Source organism: Ctenopharyngodon idella, chromosome 4 (assembly GCF_019924925.1).
Source record: "Ctenopharyngodon idella isolate HZGC_01 chromosome 4, HZGC01, whole genome shotgun sequence".
Taxonomy (NCBI): Eukaryota; Metazoa; Chordata; class Actinopteri; order Cypriniformes; family Xenocyprididae; genus Ctenopharyngodon; species Ctenopharyngodon idella.
In genome coordinates, this window is record NC_067223.1 from 9118230 (window position 1) to 9136569 (window position 18340).

An 18340-nucleotide genomic window follows, 5' to 3' on the forward strand; every position below is an offset into this window, starting at 1 on the left:
TGCGCATATAAATAAATACATAAATCCACAAAATTATACATAAATAAATAAATGTGCAAATAAATAAATATATAAATCCACATATTCCTGCATAAATAAATATATAAATAACTAAATGTGCACGGAGATAAATAATTAACCAAATAAAACAAATGTTGGGGAAAAAAAAAAATGTTAAAGGAAATGCAAAGCTGAAAGTTGCCTTTTTTACTTTAAACCGTTTATTCATTTTTAATGTAGCTCCTTATTTATTTTTCCTTGGCGCAACATGCTAATGAGAGGGTGTCAATCAAACATCAGAAGGCGGTCTCTTATGACTCCATTGGCTGATCGTTGTAAAGGCACCATTGGCTGACACAGTTGAAAATAGTAGTATGCTATCTGCTGATTATATTCTCTTCAGAGTAGATGCATCTATAGACGCTTTAGGTCAGTTAGCAGCTACATTTGATGTGACTGTAGATCCGTTTGTCCGCTAAAGAGCGCAGTAAAATGAGTTTTTGATTTGATATTCGCTGCATATTCGCCTAGGCTGCTAAAGGGACCGTCTGCAAATTCCACTCACAGTCCAAAAAATAAACGTTCAATCATTCATTCAAATGAACGAACGATATTTAAAAGGTTATAGTAAATGCCTAGTGGGCACTGGGCAGACTGACTTACTGAATATGAGCTTCTGCCAATATCTCGTTTGTACAGTACACCATTATTAGTAGTACATGTACATTCCTAGTGTCCAGACTGACTTACTATTGGTGAGATTTTGCATTATTCACCTGTAGTAAGTCAGCCTGGTACTGCAAGCTTTGGAACATGAAAAAACCCAGGTGACTTACAGTAATTTTTTTTCTAAAAATAATTGTTTACTGAATGATTGGACATTTATATTTTTGGACTGTGAGTGGAATTTGCACACGGTCCCTTTAGCAGCTGTTAATTATTTATCTTCTTACACATTTAATTATTTATATATTTATTTATGCAGGAATATGTGGATTTATATATATATATATTTGTGTATTTATTTGCACATTTATTTATTTATATATTTATATATGTATAATTTTGTGGATTTATTTATGTAGGCCTATTCATTTATTTATTTCCATATTTATTTATTGTTTTTGCAGGTTTCGTCCTCCATACATCTGCAGGTTGAGTTTGGACTGATTATTCTTGGTTTTTCTTTTCAACAACTTTTCAACTTTTTCAAAAATTCCTACACAGACATAGTAAAACATGCATCAAACATTTGCCAAATAATTTAAATGATGCTGAATATGTTTACATGACATTACATACATTCATCAAGACAAGGTAAACTTATAAATATATTCCAGCTTTTCTTTTCTTCTTATCTAATCGTATGCAAGAGAGTAGGCTAAACTAATCCAGTTACCTCAACATGAAAGTAACATATTTTTTGTTACTTGTGTTTAGTATATAATTTTATTATTATGTATTATATTGATTATACTTATTATTTCAAGACCGCACATGCAAATAAAGAAACATGAACAGCATATCAAGATGTCGGTAGATGGATATGACTCCAAGTTCGCTTTGACAGAATAAGGCCTGCTATTGTCTTGCTTCCCAGGAAAGATGTGATCTTGATGGCAGTATATGTCTCTGTACAATCCTAATATACTCCTCCACATCAATGGTACCTTCATATGAAGTCACTCATGCCATTTGCACTGATGCACCTCCATACCATGACAGAGGTTTGATTTTACACCTGTCGCTGATGAAAGTTTGAAAGAGACTTTGTCTTTGGGACTGAGAACTTGATGCCCGTTTGAAACATGGACTCATCTGACCACAGCACACATTTCCACTGTCTTTTAGATCATCTGAGATGAACTCGGGCCCAGAGAACTCACCGCCATCTCTGCATTGAACAGATGTATAGCTTTTTTCTTTGTGTAAAAGAGATTCAAGTTGCATTTCTTGATGCAGCAGCAGACTGTGTTAAGTGACAACAGTTTTCTAAAGTAGTCCCGAGTCCATGTGGCTATATTTAACACAGCAGCATGACGGTTTCTCATGTAATGCCATCTGAGGGGTCAAAGGTCATGCACATTCAACAGAAGTTTCCTGCGTTGCCCTACATGAACTGAGATTTCTCTGGATTCCCTGAATCTTTTCACAATATTATTTATGCTAGATGGTGAAAGACCTAAATTCTTTGCAATCTTGCATGGAGAAATGTAATTTTATAATTGTTTGACAATTCTCTCATGAAATTTGGCACAAAGTGGAGAGCCATGACCCATCTTTGCTTGCAAAACCGAGTCTTTGGTGGATGTTCCTTTTACCTAAACACGATCCCCTCACCTATTACCAATTCACCTGCTCATTGTGGACTGTTTCAAATACGTTTAACTTGGATATTCTGTAATCTTTTCACTATTATTTTGTTTCTGTCCAAACTTTTTTGGAGTGTGTTGCAGCATCAAAATCAAAATTTGTTTATATTTACAAAATACAATTAATTTGGCCAGTGGAAAATTTATTTTCTTTGTACTTTTGTCAGTTAAATAAAGGTTCAAGAGAATTAACAAATCACAGATTCTTGATTTTATTGTATTTTATGAAATGTCTTAACTTTTCTTGATTTGGGGTTGTACAATAGCTTATAACTGCAGATGAAGAGTAAAATGAATGTTCTATGAAGTGAGCTATATGTTAAATAAATTACAATTGTAGCTATAAACAAATTTATGTTTTCTGTCCATAAAAATGTATGAGAAGCTCCATCATGGACAAGACTCTCTTCTGCTTCTCTTTACAATAAGTGTGTTGCTGCCATCGGCTGGATGAATTACGCATTGCAATATTAAACACATTACAGCTACAAATGTCTTAGATATAATGCCAGATGAATATATGTGGAACAGAAACCAATGTTTATTTACAAATGTGGTCTGAAACTTGTGTGTTTGTTGTACACAACCAGTCCAGTTCATTTCATAATTTATTAACATACTGTTAATTGTGCTCTTGGTTAGAATATCATGACATTGTAGTAAAATACACCAAATATTATACACATTTGTCCCAAAAATAACTTTAAAATGTTCAGTTTATTATAATTTCTACATTTAAAGCAAAGATCAAGTATTTTTGTGTGTAAAATAAAGTGCCAGTAAGTGATCAGTCAGTCAACAGTGTTGTATGTTGTGTGTGCAGATCCAGGCTTTGATGCTGAATATAACCTGCAGTGTTTCTCTATCAATCTCTTTAAGTTTAGTGTGACTTTATCTCCACACTGACATATGACTGACACGAGTCTGTCCTCAGTGAAGTGTCTCTTCACGCTGGAGGAGGAGTCCCGCTCATCAGCGCTCACACTTTATTGATATATATGGAGAAAATAAAAATGCTGCTTTCTGATTTGTCAGTGATTGTGTTTGATGATTTCCTCTGTTGTGTCTAATAAGGTAACAGTGAGTGTCATTGGCAGCTGTGAGAGTCTCTCTCTCTTTAGGGGACTGACAGGAGCCAGTTTCTTCAGTGTGTTTGAGGAAGAAGAAGGAGAAACAGAGTCAAACAAACAGTGTGACGAGCAGAAGAAGATGGAGGGATGTCTGACACTCATTTTATTCTCCTCTATAGTCACTCTTACTACATCTGGTAAGTACAAAGTAGACTGTAAAGATGTGAAATTTTACTTGTTTAAATAAGCAGTTTATCTATGATGGCGTTAGACCATTAAAAACCAAATAGAGGCTTGTGTAATAAATAAGATCTTGAGACTCTATATTATTTAATTATTAATTAAATTTCATAATTTATTTGAATTTTTACTGCCAGCTAATTTAATGATGACAAGATTATTTGTAATATACTCGTAGCTTTAGTTGTCAAGTTTGGAATATTTATAAATATTTGTATTTACCTATATGTATATATATATATATATAAATATTCCAAATAATCTTATTATTAAAAAATACTTATTATTAAAGTAATAAGTATATTCCAAATAATATTGTCATCATTAAATTAGCTGGCAGTAAAAGTTCAAATAAATTATCAAATATATATATATATATATATATATATATTTTTTTTTTTTTTTTTTTTTTTTTTTTGAGAAATACAAAGTCAGTCAGTGTATTCTGCAGATGATTGTAGGCTGCTCTACTACTGAGGTTAATTCTCTTTCATGTACAGATTTTGAGACTGTTAGGTTAGTTGATGGTGACAGTCCCTGCAGTGGTAGAGTGGAGGTTCATCATGATGGTCAGTGGGGAACAGTGTGTGATTATAACTGGGATATGACTGATGCTGCAGTGGTGTGTAGAGAGATAGGATGTGGAGAACCTGTAGAGGCTGTGAGTGATGCTCACTTTGGACAAGGATCAGGACCAATCTGGATGGATAATGTGGCCTGTAGTGGATCAGAGTCTACACTGAAGAACTGTGGATCAGGAGGATGGGGTGTTCATAACTGTGGTCATCATGAAGATGCTGGAGTCAGATGCTCAGGTGAGCTGCTCCATACATCACCCTGTTAATGCACCACTGATGTGAATTTCATCCATAAACATCATATATGAATTTTTAAATAGTTTTCAGAGCAGTTCATAATTAGTTAATAAATATAACATGTTATTGTTCAACACAAGTGATCTTATGTGCTGTGTTCTCTGTCAAATTCATCAGATAAAAAAACCTTCGGAAGGTATAGTCTTGTAGCTGGTTTTCACCTGTGCTCTGGAAGATTGGAAATGTATTTTGGAGGACGATGGTACACAGTGTGTGCTGCTGCCTTTGACCAGCAGGATGCAGAGGTTGTGTGTAGAGAGCTGGACTGTGGGGCTCCTGTACAGGTGCTGGGAGAAGATGCTTTTGGCAAAGGAGACGCTCAGATGTGGACACAAGAGATTCAGTGCAGAGGAAATGAATCACACATTCAACACTGTTCATCATCATCCTCACCTAATATAAACTGCACCCATGAACACGACGTGGGACTGATATGTTCTGGTAAAATGTCAATGTTCAGCCTCTTTATATAAATCAAATTGTTAAATATTAAAATGTAATTATTTGATAAGTTTCTTCTTGGTTTGATTAATATCAATAAGCTCTGTGTTCTTTGTCCAGGTTACACTGACCTCAGACTGGTCAATGGTCCTGACATCTGTTCTGGTCGAGTTGAACGTCAGTACTTCAGTAAATGGGGCACAGTGTGTGATGCATGCTGGGATATGAGAGCTGCCAGTGTCCTCTGTAGACAGCTGAATTGTGGGATTGCTGTGTCTGTTGTGGGATCAGACTGGTTTGGAGAGGGAAGTGGTGAAATCTGGGCTGATGTGTTTGATTGTGACGGGAATGAAACAAAACTCTCAGAATGTTCCATCTCTTCATGGAGTCGAGCTGAATGTTCTCATAGACGAGATGTTGGAGTCATCTGCTCAAGTGAGGGGATTTTATTGAGAAAAAATATTAAATACATTAACTACCCTGCAATACCTTAATAGAAGTTCACATCTTTCACTCAGATTCCTCTCTGGCTGTTCATGACGGTCTGGTGCGGTTGTCTGGAGAAAGACAGTGTGAGGGGGAGGTGGAAGTTTCCATCCATCAGGTCTGGAGGAGAGTTCTGCTGGACTCCTGGAGTCTCACTGAATCCTCTGTGGTCTGCAGACAGCTGGGCTGTGGCTCTGTGCTGAACTTCTCCGGCTCCTCTTCATCCAGTCCTGAACACAGTCATGAGTGTGTGACGGGCTTCCAGTGCTCTGGGAGTGAAGCTCATCTGGGGAACTGCAGCTCTCCACAAACTCTCAACTGCAGCTCCACACAACAGCTGTCAATCACCTGCCTTGGTGAGAAGAGCAACATCTGGGCAGATTCTTCAGTTGTTAGTGATCACTAATGTGTTTTACTTTCTCTGAATATCAGGTCGCGGGTCCATCAGGCTGGTGGGTTCTGGGGGAGACTGTGCAGGGAGGCTGGAGGTTTTTCACAGCGGCTCATGGGGGACAGTGTGTGATGACTCCTGGGATATTAAAGATGCCCATGTGGTGTGCAGACAGCTGCAGTGTGGAGTGGCCCTCAGTAACCAGCAGGTACCAGCCTGGTTTGGTCCTGGTTCTGGACCCATATGGCTGGATGAGGTGGAGTGTGAGGGGAATGAGACGTCCCTGTGGAGCTGCTCTTCTCCAGGCTGGGGAAAACATGACTGTCAACACAAGGAGGATGTAGGAGTCGTGTGCTCAGGTAGATGGTAAACAATAATTTAAATAATAACATTTCAATAATGTATGTGACTGATAATATCCAGTATACTTGTATTATGCACATTAACAGCAGTGTTGGGAACTGAGAATAGGTTCTTATTCAGAAAATATTTCGAAAATATTAGAACCAATTCCAGTAACGGTTCTTTCATGTGCACTTTTCGGTGTGGATGGAGTACTGTACTAAAATACTCTGACAGACTTTTATGAAGTACTTACTTATCAGTACCGCAACACAACATTACTGAATCTACAGAGCGAAACATAGTGCGACTGTAGTCCGATTGCCTAATGAATGACTTTAGTGAGTCGGTTCTTTTAGTGAATTAAAATTCAACAGCATAACCAGTGTAGTGATTCCTGAACAAATTAGTTAATTCTGTTCAGTGAATCAAAAAGATACAGTGTAAAACCAACTTTGAGACTGAAATCAGTGTAGTTACTGACTGGATGCTCATACAACAAAATGTAGCAAATAAAATATAATGTACATATTGTGCATTTTGTCAGTAGCATTTTATAAATATTAATAAATTTAATTTTTTTCACATTTTTGTTTGTTTAAAAATTGTGTAATACTAATATATATTGCCTCTTACTATAAAGTCTGTGTAAACACTCTTTGCATGAATTGTTTTAAATGTTTTAAGTATATTTATTATTAAAATTATCTCATCCTTTGGAAATGGATATGCTTTTTGTTTTTCCAAGTATTTATTCCTTAAAAGCACTAAAAGAATCATCAATTGATTTAATCATCAACTTCTTTTATTTCCATCCCAAATGAACAGACTTAAGTCACATGAGTGTTGAGGTTGATTCTCGTCCTTTTCCATCTAGAGTTTAAAGAGATCAGGTTAACTGAGGGCTGTGAAGGGAATGTGGAGGTTTTCTACAATGGATCCTGGGGTAATGTGTGTTACAATAAGATGGACAGAGACACAGCGAGTCTGATCTGTCAAGAGCTGAACTGTGGAAGATCTGGCAGTGAACCCAGTAATTCAGAGGGACTGAAGTCTCATAATTGGCTTGATTATTTTAAATGTCGACGTCATGATTCCGCTCTGTGGCAGTGTCCATCTTCACCCTGGGGACTGAATGACTGTGATAATGAAGTGGCCAATATCACCTGCTCAAGTGAGATTATATTTTACTGATTTAAAATAATATGAAATGGTAATTTTTTTTTCTTTTTAAAATTGTTCTTTTCAATATTGAATGAAATTTTAACGTTTTAATATTAGAGGAGCAGACTCATGAATCTCCTCAGAGTCGTCTGACTTGTTCAAACTCACCATCTCCTCACCAGAGACAGTGTTCAAGTAAGTTTATTTTGAGCTCATTATTAGTACAACTTTAAATAGTTATAAAATTAGGATGTATTTTATATATATATATATATATATATATATATATATATATATATAAATCTATGCACTTGAACACTAATAATTTATAATAACTTTAAATAGTTATAAAATGCATTGTAAATGTGTTTTTAAATGTTGTGCTGAATCTGGTCAGTGATGGTTGATGTGTGTGATTTAGATCATGTTTCTCTCAGACTGAGTGGAGGGGAGGGCCGGTGCTCTGGGAGGCTGGAGGTGTATCATAACGCTGTGTGGGGCTCAGTCTGTGATGATCTGTGGGACATCAGCGATGCTCAGGTGGTCTGCAGGCAGCTGGGTTGTGGAGCAGCACTGAGGGCTGATGGGAATTCAGCCTTTGGTGCTGGTGAAGGTGTTGTGTGGCTGAACAGAGTCGAGTGCAGAGGGAATGAGATTCACCTGTGGGACTGTCCTCTCTCCCTGAAGAACCACACTGACTGCTCCCACAAAGAGCACGCTGGACTCACCTGTGCAGGTCACAGTAAACACTACTGACCAATATAATTTTACATATTTCAGTGCTAATAATATTGGTGTATTTAAAACAGTAATTGCTTCATTGATTTTGACATGTTTGTGTCTGTTTTGCCAGATTTGTCAGTGTCCACTACTCCTGCCACAACAACATCAGCTTCTCCTCCAGTTTCTCAGACAGTGAGCTCAACAGTCACTCGTCCACAACTCTCCACAAACTCCTCCAGCAGCGTCTCTCTCTGTGCTTGTGATTGTACTGGGAGTTGTGCTCTTACTGCTCTTAGTGCCACTGCTTATACTGATTCAGCAGAACAGAGTGATGAGGAGAGGTAGGAGAGATCCAGAGACTGTCATATTGTGTCTTATTCAGTGTGTGATCAGTCATGTGTTGTCAACTGACAGCAGGTTTGTCTGTCTACACTCACAGCTCTCTCTAAGAGGAGACACAGGAGCACGACTGAGGCCGTTTATGAGGAGATTCATCACAGACACAATCACTTCACTCAGAGGGGTGAGACATGAGCCGTGAATCTTGTTTAATATGATTAATTAATAAGAGAGTCTGTCAGACACTTGATGTTCATCTATTATTAGTCCTGTTAAACCTCCTGCAGAAAACCACAGAGCTGCAGGTGCATGTGTGTGTGTGTGTGTGTGTGTGTGTGTCAGTGAGTGTCTCTTCCTGTGTGTATTTTTAGGAGTAATAAGGATAGGTTCTTATGTTTGTATATGTAGGTGCAGGTGTGTGTGTGTGTGTGTGTGTGTGTGTGTTTGTCTCTTCCTGTGCGTATTTCTGGAAGGCAGTGAGGAATGGGTTCATGTGAGGATACATGTGTGTTTACTAATAGGCCTCTAAAACGTGAGATTTCTGCCTCTAATGCTTTTAAAATGTAAGTATTTAATATTTGTGTTGTGTTGTAAGTAACACAATTCTTTATGATCCAAAGGAAATGAGGATTCAGTCTGTTTGTAATGATGAACATGTTTCTGACTGTTCTGCTCCTTTAACAGGGAGTCTCATCTCTGAAGAACTGCATTCTGGGTATGAAGATGCTGATGAGCTTCTCTCAGGTTAGAGAGCTGAAGTATATTCAAAACAACACCTAAAATAAATTATTTGATTTACAAACTCTAAAAAATGTATCAAATGTATTTCACATATTTTACCACTAAATGAAATGTGTTTGAAATGTTTCAATTGTTCACAATACTAAAACTTTTCTCTTATTAGAAAAAGAGTTCAAGACTGTATATTATGATGATGTCACCAGTGACCTGAAAGGTCAGTAATTGATCACATGATTCATTCATTACCAGATGATTAAAAAACTGAATGGTCTCAAGACCTGCAACAGCATATTTTAAATTTTGTTTCCCAAAATATTAAAAACACTCAAAATATATCACATGTTGTGATGCAGAAGAGATGATGAAGGAAATCACACCGGGACACTATGATGATGTCATCACTGATGGACTGAAACCAGATCGTGAGACAGGTGTCGCTCTGATACTATATGATAGGAGATTAAATATTTAAAATATATTAAAATTATATATATATATATATATATATATATATATATATATAGAATGTATATACATTATATTTTGTATGGGTGTTTCATGTTCAATCTGTAGAAGACACACCTGAGAGCTATGATGATGTCATGACGAGTGGACAGAACTTTAATATTAAAAAAGGTGTTTTTACTTTTTATTCATTTTTTGTTTGTGTATGTTTAACATAATACCTCTGAAGTGATGCTCAGCTCTGATATGATGATGTATCATTTGTTCTGTTTATATCTTCATGTTTATGTAGTGGACACACCGGCGCATTATGATGATGTCATCATTAATGGACAGAACATTCCAGGTGTAACAGGTGAGACACACAGAACTGTATTTTATCATCATCCACTAATATTGAACATGTTTCTACCATTAATGAATCATCATGACTTCATCAGGAGTAAATCTAATAGTCTCAGACAGTCATGAGGAGAAAGAGATCATCATCATCAATGACACAAGCTGTATTAAAATCACAATGTGAGGTTTTATTTCACATGTGTATCAGAGGGAGATCAGGAGGAGTATGATGATGTGAAGAACAGCAGTGAAGATGAGAGAAACCTGTTGGGTCGGTTATTGTATCTATATTTATTTGTTATGTTGCTCATTTAAACTAAATCTTGATGCATTTATAACAATGAATGAAAATATGAATTTGCTTTTGTTTTTAAAAACAGACTATGATGATGTGGGGGAGGAGTCAAATAAAGAGGGAGGGGCCATATGACTCACTGACCACACCCACTGCCTCTGATCATCAAATCATATTACAGTTACTGGAGATACTGTTTTTTTGCTACTAAAGATTCAGTGTTTTATGTTTTTATGTTATTTTAAATCTTTTTGAATGAAATGTTACATGCTTTGCAAAATTTGGTAACAAAAATAATCAGTTTTCAGTAGTTGCCCTATTATTTTTATATTGATATCAATGCATACTCAAAAGATATGTTTTTTTTAATCAATAAATTAATTTTTATGAACTTCATGAATTAATGAATTTTTTAAAAAGCATTTGGAGGAATGTGGACAAAAGAAAATGTGGAAAAATTATTCTTAGGCGATTTCAGTATCTAATAATGACAAAATTTAAAATAAATGTAGAGCATAATAATTCCCAATGCAATTTTAAGAAACTGTAATGATAACAACAAAAAGGTTTGCAAAGATTATTGTATGCATAATTTTGGTCATAAAAAAAATCAGTTTTTTAGTTTTATTTTGTGGATGATACTAAATTATTTGCACTGGAATATTTTGCATTAGCTCCATCTGCAGGTTGAGTTTGGACTGATTATTCTTGGATTTTGTTTTCAACAACTTTTCAACTCTTTCAAGAATTCCTACACAGACTATAATAAAACATCAAACATTTGCCAAAGAATTTAAAGGGTGCTGAATATGTTTACATGACATTAGGCTACATATTGTACATTCCTTAAGACAAGGTAAACTTATAAATATATTCTATCTTTTCTTTTCTTCTTTTTTTAATCGTGCAAGAAAGTAAACTAATTCAGTTACCTCAACATGAAAGCAACATAATCTGATCATTTTTTTTTACTTTTATTTATTTATTTATTTTTTATTAATTATTTATTATATTTTAATTCAACACAATAAAATATTATAATAAATATGAACAGTATATCAAGATGTCGGTAGATGGATATGACGCCAAGTTCGCTTTGACTCGTCCAGTATAGCCGTTGTGGACGCGCCGGTGTAACACGGTAAGTTTCTGCGCGTTGGATAGGCTACACTGTGTTTCAGTCGTGGTTGTATTGAGTTGACGCTGTATCAGCGGGTTGATACTAGAGCAGTGCTGTGAGTGTCAGTTGCTCGTGTTAAAGTCACTGTACTAGTCTAGTTCTCAACAAAACCCGCCCAATTGCTACTCAAAAGATTTTCATTGTTTTCACTGACCAAATTAATTGTATTTTGTAAATACAGTATGAACAAATTTTGATGGCTGCAACTCCAAAAAAGTTGGATCATGTTTCCCACTGCATCACCTTTCCTTTTAATTACACCTTTTAATCATTTGGGAATTGAGGATACTAATTGGTGCAGTTTTGCAAGTGTCATTTTTACCCAATCTCACCTGATACAAGACATCTGCTCAACAGTCTGTGGTCGTCGTTGTCTGTCTTTTTTTTTTTATGATGGCTGTACATTTTCAATAAGAGAAAGATCTGGACTGCAGTCAGTCAAGCACATCAGAATGAGGCCTGCCATTGTCTTGCTTCCCAGGAAACATGTGATCTTGATGGCAGTATTTGTCTCTGTACAATCCTAATATACTTACACCTGTCGCTGATGAAAGTCTGGATGGAACTTTGTCTTCGGGACTGAGAACTTGATGTACGTTTGAAACATGGACTCATCTGACCACAGCACACATTTCCACTGTCTTTTAGATCATCTGAGATGAACTCGGGCCCAGAGAACTCACCGCTATCTCTGCATTAAACAGATGTACAGCTTTTTTCTTTGTGTAAAAGAGATTCAAGTTGCATTTTTTTGAGGCAGCAGCAGACTGTGTTAAGTGACAACAGTTTTCTAAAGTAGTCCCGAGTACATGTGGCTATATTTAACACAGCAGCATGACGGTTTCTCATGTAATGCCATCTGAGGGGTCAAAGGTCATGCACATTCAACAGAAGTTTCCTGCGTTGCCCTACATGAACTGAGATTTCTCTGGATTCCCTGAATCTTTTCACAATATTATGTATGCTAGATGGTAATAGACCTAAATACTTTGCAATCTTGCATGGAGAAATGTAATTTTTGAATTGTTTGACAATTCTCTCATGAAATTTGGCACAAAGTGGAGAGCCATGACCCATCTGTGCTTGCAAAACCGAGTCTTTGGTGGATGTTCCTTTTACCCAAACACCATACCCTCACCTATTACCAATTCACCTGCTCATTGTGGACTGTTTCAAATCCGTTTAACTTGGATATTCTGTAATCTTTTCACTATTATTTTGTTTCTGTCCAAACTTTTTTGGAGTGTGTTGCAGCATCAAAATCAAAATTTGTTTATATTTACAAAATACAATTAATTTGGCCAGTGGAAAATGTATTTTCTTTGTACTTTTGTCAGTTAAATAAAGGTTCAAGAGAATTAACAAATCACAGATTCTTGATTTTATTGTATTTTACGAAATGTCCTAACTTTTCTTGATTTGGGGTTGTACAATAGCTTATAACCGCAGATGAAGAGTAAAATGAATGTTCTATGAAGTGAGCTATATGTTAAATAAATTACAATTGTAGCTATAAACAAATTTATATTTTCTGTCCATAAAAATGTATGAGAAGCTCCATCATGGACAAGACTCTCTTCTGCTTCTCTTTACAATAAGTGTGTTGCCGCCATCTGTTGGATGAATTACGCATTGCAATATTAAACACATTACAGCTACAAATGTCTTAGATAGAATGCCAAATGAATATATGTGGAACAGAAACCAATGTTTATTTACAAATGTGGTCTGATACTTGTGTGTTTGTTGCACACAGCCACTCCAGTTCATTTCATAATTTATTAACATACTGTTAATTGTGCTCTTGGTTAGAATATAATGACATTGTAGAAAAATACACCAAATATTATACACATTTGTCCTAAAAATAACTTTAAAATGTTCAGTTTATTATAATTTCTACATTTAAAGCAAAGATCAAGTATTTTTGTGTGTGAAATAAAGTGTCAGTGAGTGATCAGTCAGTCATCAGTGTTGTATGTTGTGTGTGCAGATCCAGGCTTTGATGCTGAATATAACCTGCAGTGTTTCTCTATCAATCTCTTTAAGTTTAGTGTGACTTTATCTCCACGCTGACATATGACTGACACGAGTCTGTCCTCAGTGAAGTGTCTCTTCACGCTGGAGGAGGAGTCCCGCTCATCAGCGCTCACACTTTATTGATATATATGGAGAAAATAAAACAGTGAGTGTCATTGGCAGCTGTGAGAGTCTGTCTCTTTAGGGGACTGACAGGAGCCCCTAAAGTGTGAATAGCTGGAAAGGCTTGTGAAAGGTGACAGTCACTGTGCTGGTCAAGTGGAGGTTCTTCATGATGGTCAGTGGGGAGCAGTGTGTGATAATAGCTGGGATATGACTGATGCTGCAGTGGTGTGTAGAGAGCTGAACTGGAGGCTTTACAAGCACCAGGCTATTCTTACTTTAGACCAGGATCAGGAAAAATCTGGATGGATGGAGTGCGGTGTGAAGGATCAGAGTCAACACTGAATGACTGTGGATAAAAAGGATGGGGTAAACATAGAAGCTCATGTGACCATCATAAATATGATGCTGGTGTCAGACGCTCACGTAAGCAGTTTCATACACCTTCATTTTTGCTTCTTTTTTTATGCCTAGATCAAGGGTGTCCAAACTCGGTCCTGGAGGGCCACTGTCCTGCAAAGTTTAGCTTCAACTTGCCTCAACACACCTGACTGGAAGTGTCTAGTATGCCTAGTAGACCTTGATTAGCTGGTTCAGATGTGTTTAATTGTTAGGTTGCTGAACTCTGCAGGATGGTGGCCCTCCAGGAGCAGGGTTGGACACACATGGCCTAAGTCTTGAAAGAGAAAGACAAATTGAGGGATGTAAAATAAACATTTGCTCATTTTCATTAATTTATTTCATAATGTTACATCTCACCCCAGAGTCTGTTACTAACCCGGACAATGAGGTGAATTGTATCATTTCACTCCACGTGTTTGAAACTAAACCACGCATTTTTTGTTTGTGCTGCAAAGATAACAGCTATGTCATTTAATACCTGACACTTGTAACTAGTTTTAATCATATTTTGAATGCACTGGCTTAAAAGATCTCCAAGCTTTTCTTGTGATTCATCATGACAGAAAGCGAGCACCGCGCTTTCCCTTTGTAATTACAGCAGCTGTCAGTCAGTGCAGAGCAAGATCAATGATTTCAGCACACTTGTAAAAACACACATTTTATTCAATTGATCTAACTAAAGTGCACAATAAATATTTAATTTTTGAAGCTTTTTTTCACATAAAAGTGTGAAAACTGATGGTCGAATTGAATTTAGTCGAGGAGGAACAATAAGATACGTCTTTATTTATTTATTTATTATGCCGTCTTACTTTGAATAACTAAATTAATGCTATGCCTGACTATTTAAGTGACTATATTCTGATTATAAACTAAGTATTACACTGATGCTCAACACACCAGCACATGACATCTCACCGGAAGTTTTCGAGCTGGCTTATATTAATGCGGAAGTTCTAAAGAACACTCTGTGCATATAGCCCATTAGCTTAGCTTAAGGATGAGTCATCATATATCACGATACTAAACAGTGAATAAAACGAACTCAAAGTAACAATAATAATAGACATCACACTTGCATGTCATCATTGACGAACACCAACTAGAACCAAATGCTAACAGTCCAAATCTGACCAAAGATACTGGCAATTTTCTCCTAACGCCACCGGAGTTCTGGCTGATGCAATACTTGCACTGAACTTGAGTTAAGGGAAGGCTGCCACCTACTGGACGTAATAGGTAATACTTTCAAATGAACTATATACATATTTTACTCATTGAGGGCCTTTTGTACAGATTGGCCATGTCAGAAATTTCGATTAGTCTTGACTTCTGGTTGTGAGTGACAGTGTTGGGGATGGGAAATCTGTTGATTGTCGAGTGCCAAATAAACACAGAGATGGACAGGAAAAGGTCAAAGCCATCAGGTGCCCAATTTAGAAAAAAAAGAAAGAAAAGAAGAAGAAGAGGAGAAACGAGCAAATAATAAAGGTATGCAACTATGTTCTCTCTGTATGATTATTACGGTATCCATGTCATGAATGAAGGGCTAATGTTAATTGGTGGGTATAACTCTTAAGTTTGTTAGCCTTTTTACTATGATGCTTGCTTATACAACAATAATTCGGTTTTAACTCAACAAACACGAGATTTAATTTCACCATAATACTGTGCTTTGCAACAAAACTGTTACAAGTTCAGTTATTATTTATTTCCATCAGTTGGGTTAACGAAGGGGGTCTCGCCCAGGGTGTAATTCAATGTAGAACTGCCACTGCTGCCAGGTTACCCCACCAGTATTTGCATGCGATTTGCCTATCGCGCGGCAATTGGCCAGATTCTCTTACTGGCGTTAGCCTATAATATACAAGAATTTGGAAGGGAAGGGTTTCTTTACGAGACGACGATGTGCCAATGTGCCCGAATGAATGAATGAATGAATGAATAGCCATTTAGAGCGAAGCGCCTAGTCAGAAGTTTGTCACCTCATAGTCTTTTACTGACACCCACAGGAATAGATCGGTATTGCAGTAATAAACAGTGCAGCTGCAAGCTTGGTCTAGCTCCTGTATCATGATGAACTGTGTATGTAGTCACAGGGATACTTTGCTGTCTCTAATTTTTAAAGAAAATGCTCTTTTCTGACACTCTTTTGTGTAATAATGTTTAGGCATGTGCAATTGGAGAAAGTGACAAGCACTGTATACTTCTGAATATATTACAGTAATTAAAATGAATCTATAAAACAGTACATTTGATTTATGTACTAATATTTCTAAACGTGAACTCAAAGCGTGAAACATTAAGCCATGAAGCAGTTAGTTATCAGTGTTTGTATTTGTATATCTGCAGGTGCTGTGCTTTGATGCTGTAAATAAACTTGATTCCTTGATTCCTGTCCTGTCCCTGTCCATTTCCTGTATGTATGACTTTGTCTCCCCTCTATCTTGTATGTTTCTCCCCGGTTAAGTGTCTCTATTAGGTAGAGGAGGAGTCCTGTTCATCAGTGTTGACGTGCTTTTAATAAATATGGTGAGAATCATAAATACGTCTTCTGATTTGTCACTGAAGCTTTTTGATGATTTCCTTTCTTCTGTCTAATAAGGTAAAAGTGACTTTGATTGGCTTGTTGTTTGGCGGTTGTGCAGCCTTCTGTCTCTGTCTTTCTTGAATCTTTCACTTCTGAGTTGATCAAACAGAGAGTATGATCAGTGAATATGGAGAGCTATCTAACACTCATTTTTTTTGTCTTCTGTGATCAGACTCGCCACAGCTGGTACGTACACACTCAGGATCATTACGTGTGAGTTAATGTTGTAGTGATTGACTGTGTTAGTGTTATGAATTGGTCATAATATAATTTAGAGTTCAATTTGTGTAATATTTGCATTAACATAAAAGTAAATTTTCTTCTATCATGGTCATCTTCTCTAATTTTAATCCTAAAATTTCACTAACTCAATGTGCGTTGATGTCCATCGTCTCACACATACATTTTATACACAACTTTCTATATCTTGTCTACAGGCAGTGTGAGGCTGGTGGGTGGTGATAATTCCTGTGCTTGTAGAGTGGAGGTTTATTATAGTGGAGAATGGGGAACCGTGTGTGATGATTATTGGAGTTTGACAAACACTGCAGTGGTGTGTAGAGAGCTGGACTGTCATTATACTTCAAATACAATGCATGTTGCTCACTTTGGACCTGGGTCAGGAAAAATCTGGCTGGATGATGTGAGATGTAGTGGGTCAGAGTCCTCAATATTTAAATGCTTAAGAAAAATTGGTGAACATGACTATAAGCGTAGTGAAGTTGTTGGGGTTATCTGCTCAGGTAAGTTATTGTATGTCTTATATTCGTCATATTATTTATATATTGGAAAACAGAACAGTCTGTGATATCTCTTGCCCCTGTACAGGTGCTGGGAGAAGCTGCTTTTGGAAAAGGAGACGCTCAGATGTGGACACAAGAGATTCAGTGCAGAGGAAATTAATATCAGATTGCTTTCTGTCCTGTATCATCTTTAAGCAGCAATTGCCCCCATAACAATGAAGTTGAACTTGTGTGTTCTGGTAGGCAACACAACTTTGATTCAAAATAAAATATACCATTGTGTTATGCCAACATTTATTTCCTGACGTTCTATTTGTTTGTTGTGTACCTTTTCTCTTTTAGAAACATTAAGATTAGTGGGTGGTGGGAGTTCCTGTGCTGGTAGAATGGAGGTTCTTCATAGAGGTCAGTGGGGAACAGTAAGTGATTTAGGCTGGGATATGGTTGATACTGCGGTGTGTAGAGAGCTGGGTTGTGGAAAGGCTGTAGCTGCACCTAAGCAGGCCCACTTTGGCCAGGGAAAAGGACCAGTCTGGGATAGATCTATGGAGTGTACTGGAGTAGAGTCTGCACTGAAGAACTGTGGAGCTCATGATTGGGGAAAACATATCTGAAACTAATCATTCTGATGATGCTGGTGTAATCTGCTCTGGTAAGTTCTAGACAAACAAAGGTGCTTGTGAGATTATCTCATTTATTATTCTGCTTCTTCTACTGCTAAAACTTTGACAAAGTTTTGAACTGTCAAATCATGTGGCTAATTGTGGAGAAGTGCACTATGACTCAGTTGACTTACTGATTGTGATACTGTGGCAGCGAGTTCTACTAAAGTTGAACATAGTGGTGTATTAGAGGAAAAAAAAAAGAAAGATAAATACAGTTCGGTTTCTCGCACAAACCGATCGTTTCGTGTCTTACGACATCAATGTGTCGTCACGAGCCGCAGGGTTTAATTTGGATTTGTCTATGCATGTTTTTTTGACTCTTATAGATGGAG

The 18340-nt window shown here is 36.8% G+C and overlaps 1 protein-coding gene and 1 long non-coding RNA gene across 2 annotated transcripts; both read left to right on the plus strand.

Annotated features, from left to right (window-relative positions):
- The first annotated feature begins 3065 nt into the window (after nucleotides 1-3065).
- On the plus strand, nucleotides 3066-5890 carry LOC127511416 (deleted in malignant brain tumors 1 protein-like). The gene is made up of 5 exons (XM_051892224.1): nucleotides 3066-3639; nucleotides 4183-4497; nucleotides 4675-4998; nucleotides 5119-5433; nucleotides 5517-5890. The coding sequence occupies exons 1-5, from the start codon at nucleotides 3420-3422 to the stop codon at nucleotides 5888-5890; spliced, it is 1548 nt and encodes a 515-aa protein (XP_051748184.1). The 5' UTR covers nucleotides 3066-3419.
- Nucleotides 5891-7058: 1168 nt separating this feature from the next.
- Nucleotides 7059-8121, plus strand: LOC127510418 (uncharacterized). Its single transcript, XR_007929616.1, has 3 exons — nucleotides 7059-7391; nucleotides 7499-7576; nucleotides 7803-8121. It is a non-coding gene; the product is annotated as an uncharacterized LOC127510418 (long non-coding RNA).
- Nucleotides 8122-18340: the final 10219 nt, after the last annotated feature.

Bases quoted from the DNA above. Each gene is read 5' to 3' on its own strand.
- LOC127511416 (XM_051892224.1), top strand. From the start codon at position 3,420: ATGATTTCCTCTGTTGTGTCTAATAAGGTAACAGTGAGTGTCATTGGC. The intron at 4,498-4,674 runs GTGAGCTGCTCC...CAAATTCATCAG, and splicing joins TGCTGGAGTCAGATGCTCAG to ATAAAAAAACCTTCGGAAGG. The intron at 4,999-5,118 runs GTAAAATGTCAA...TTCTTTGTCCAG, and splicing joins CGTGGGACTGATATGTTCTG to GTTACACTGACCTCAGACTG.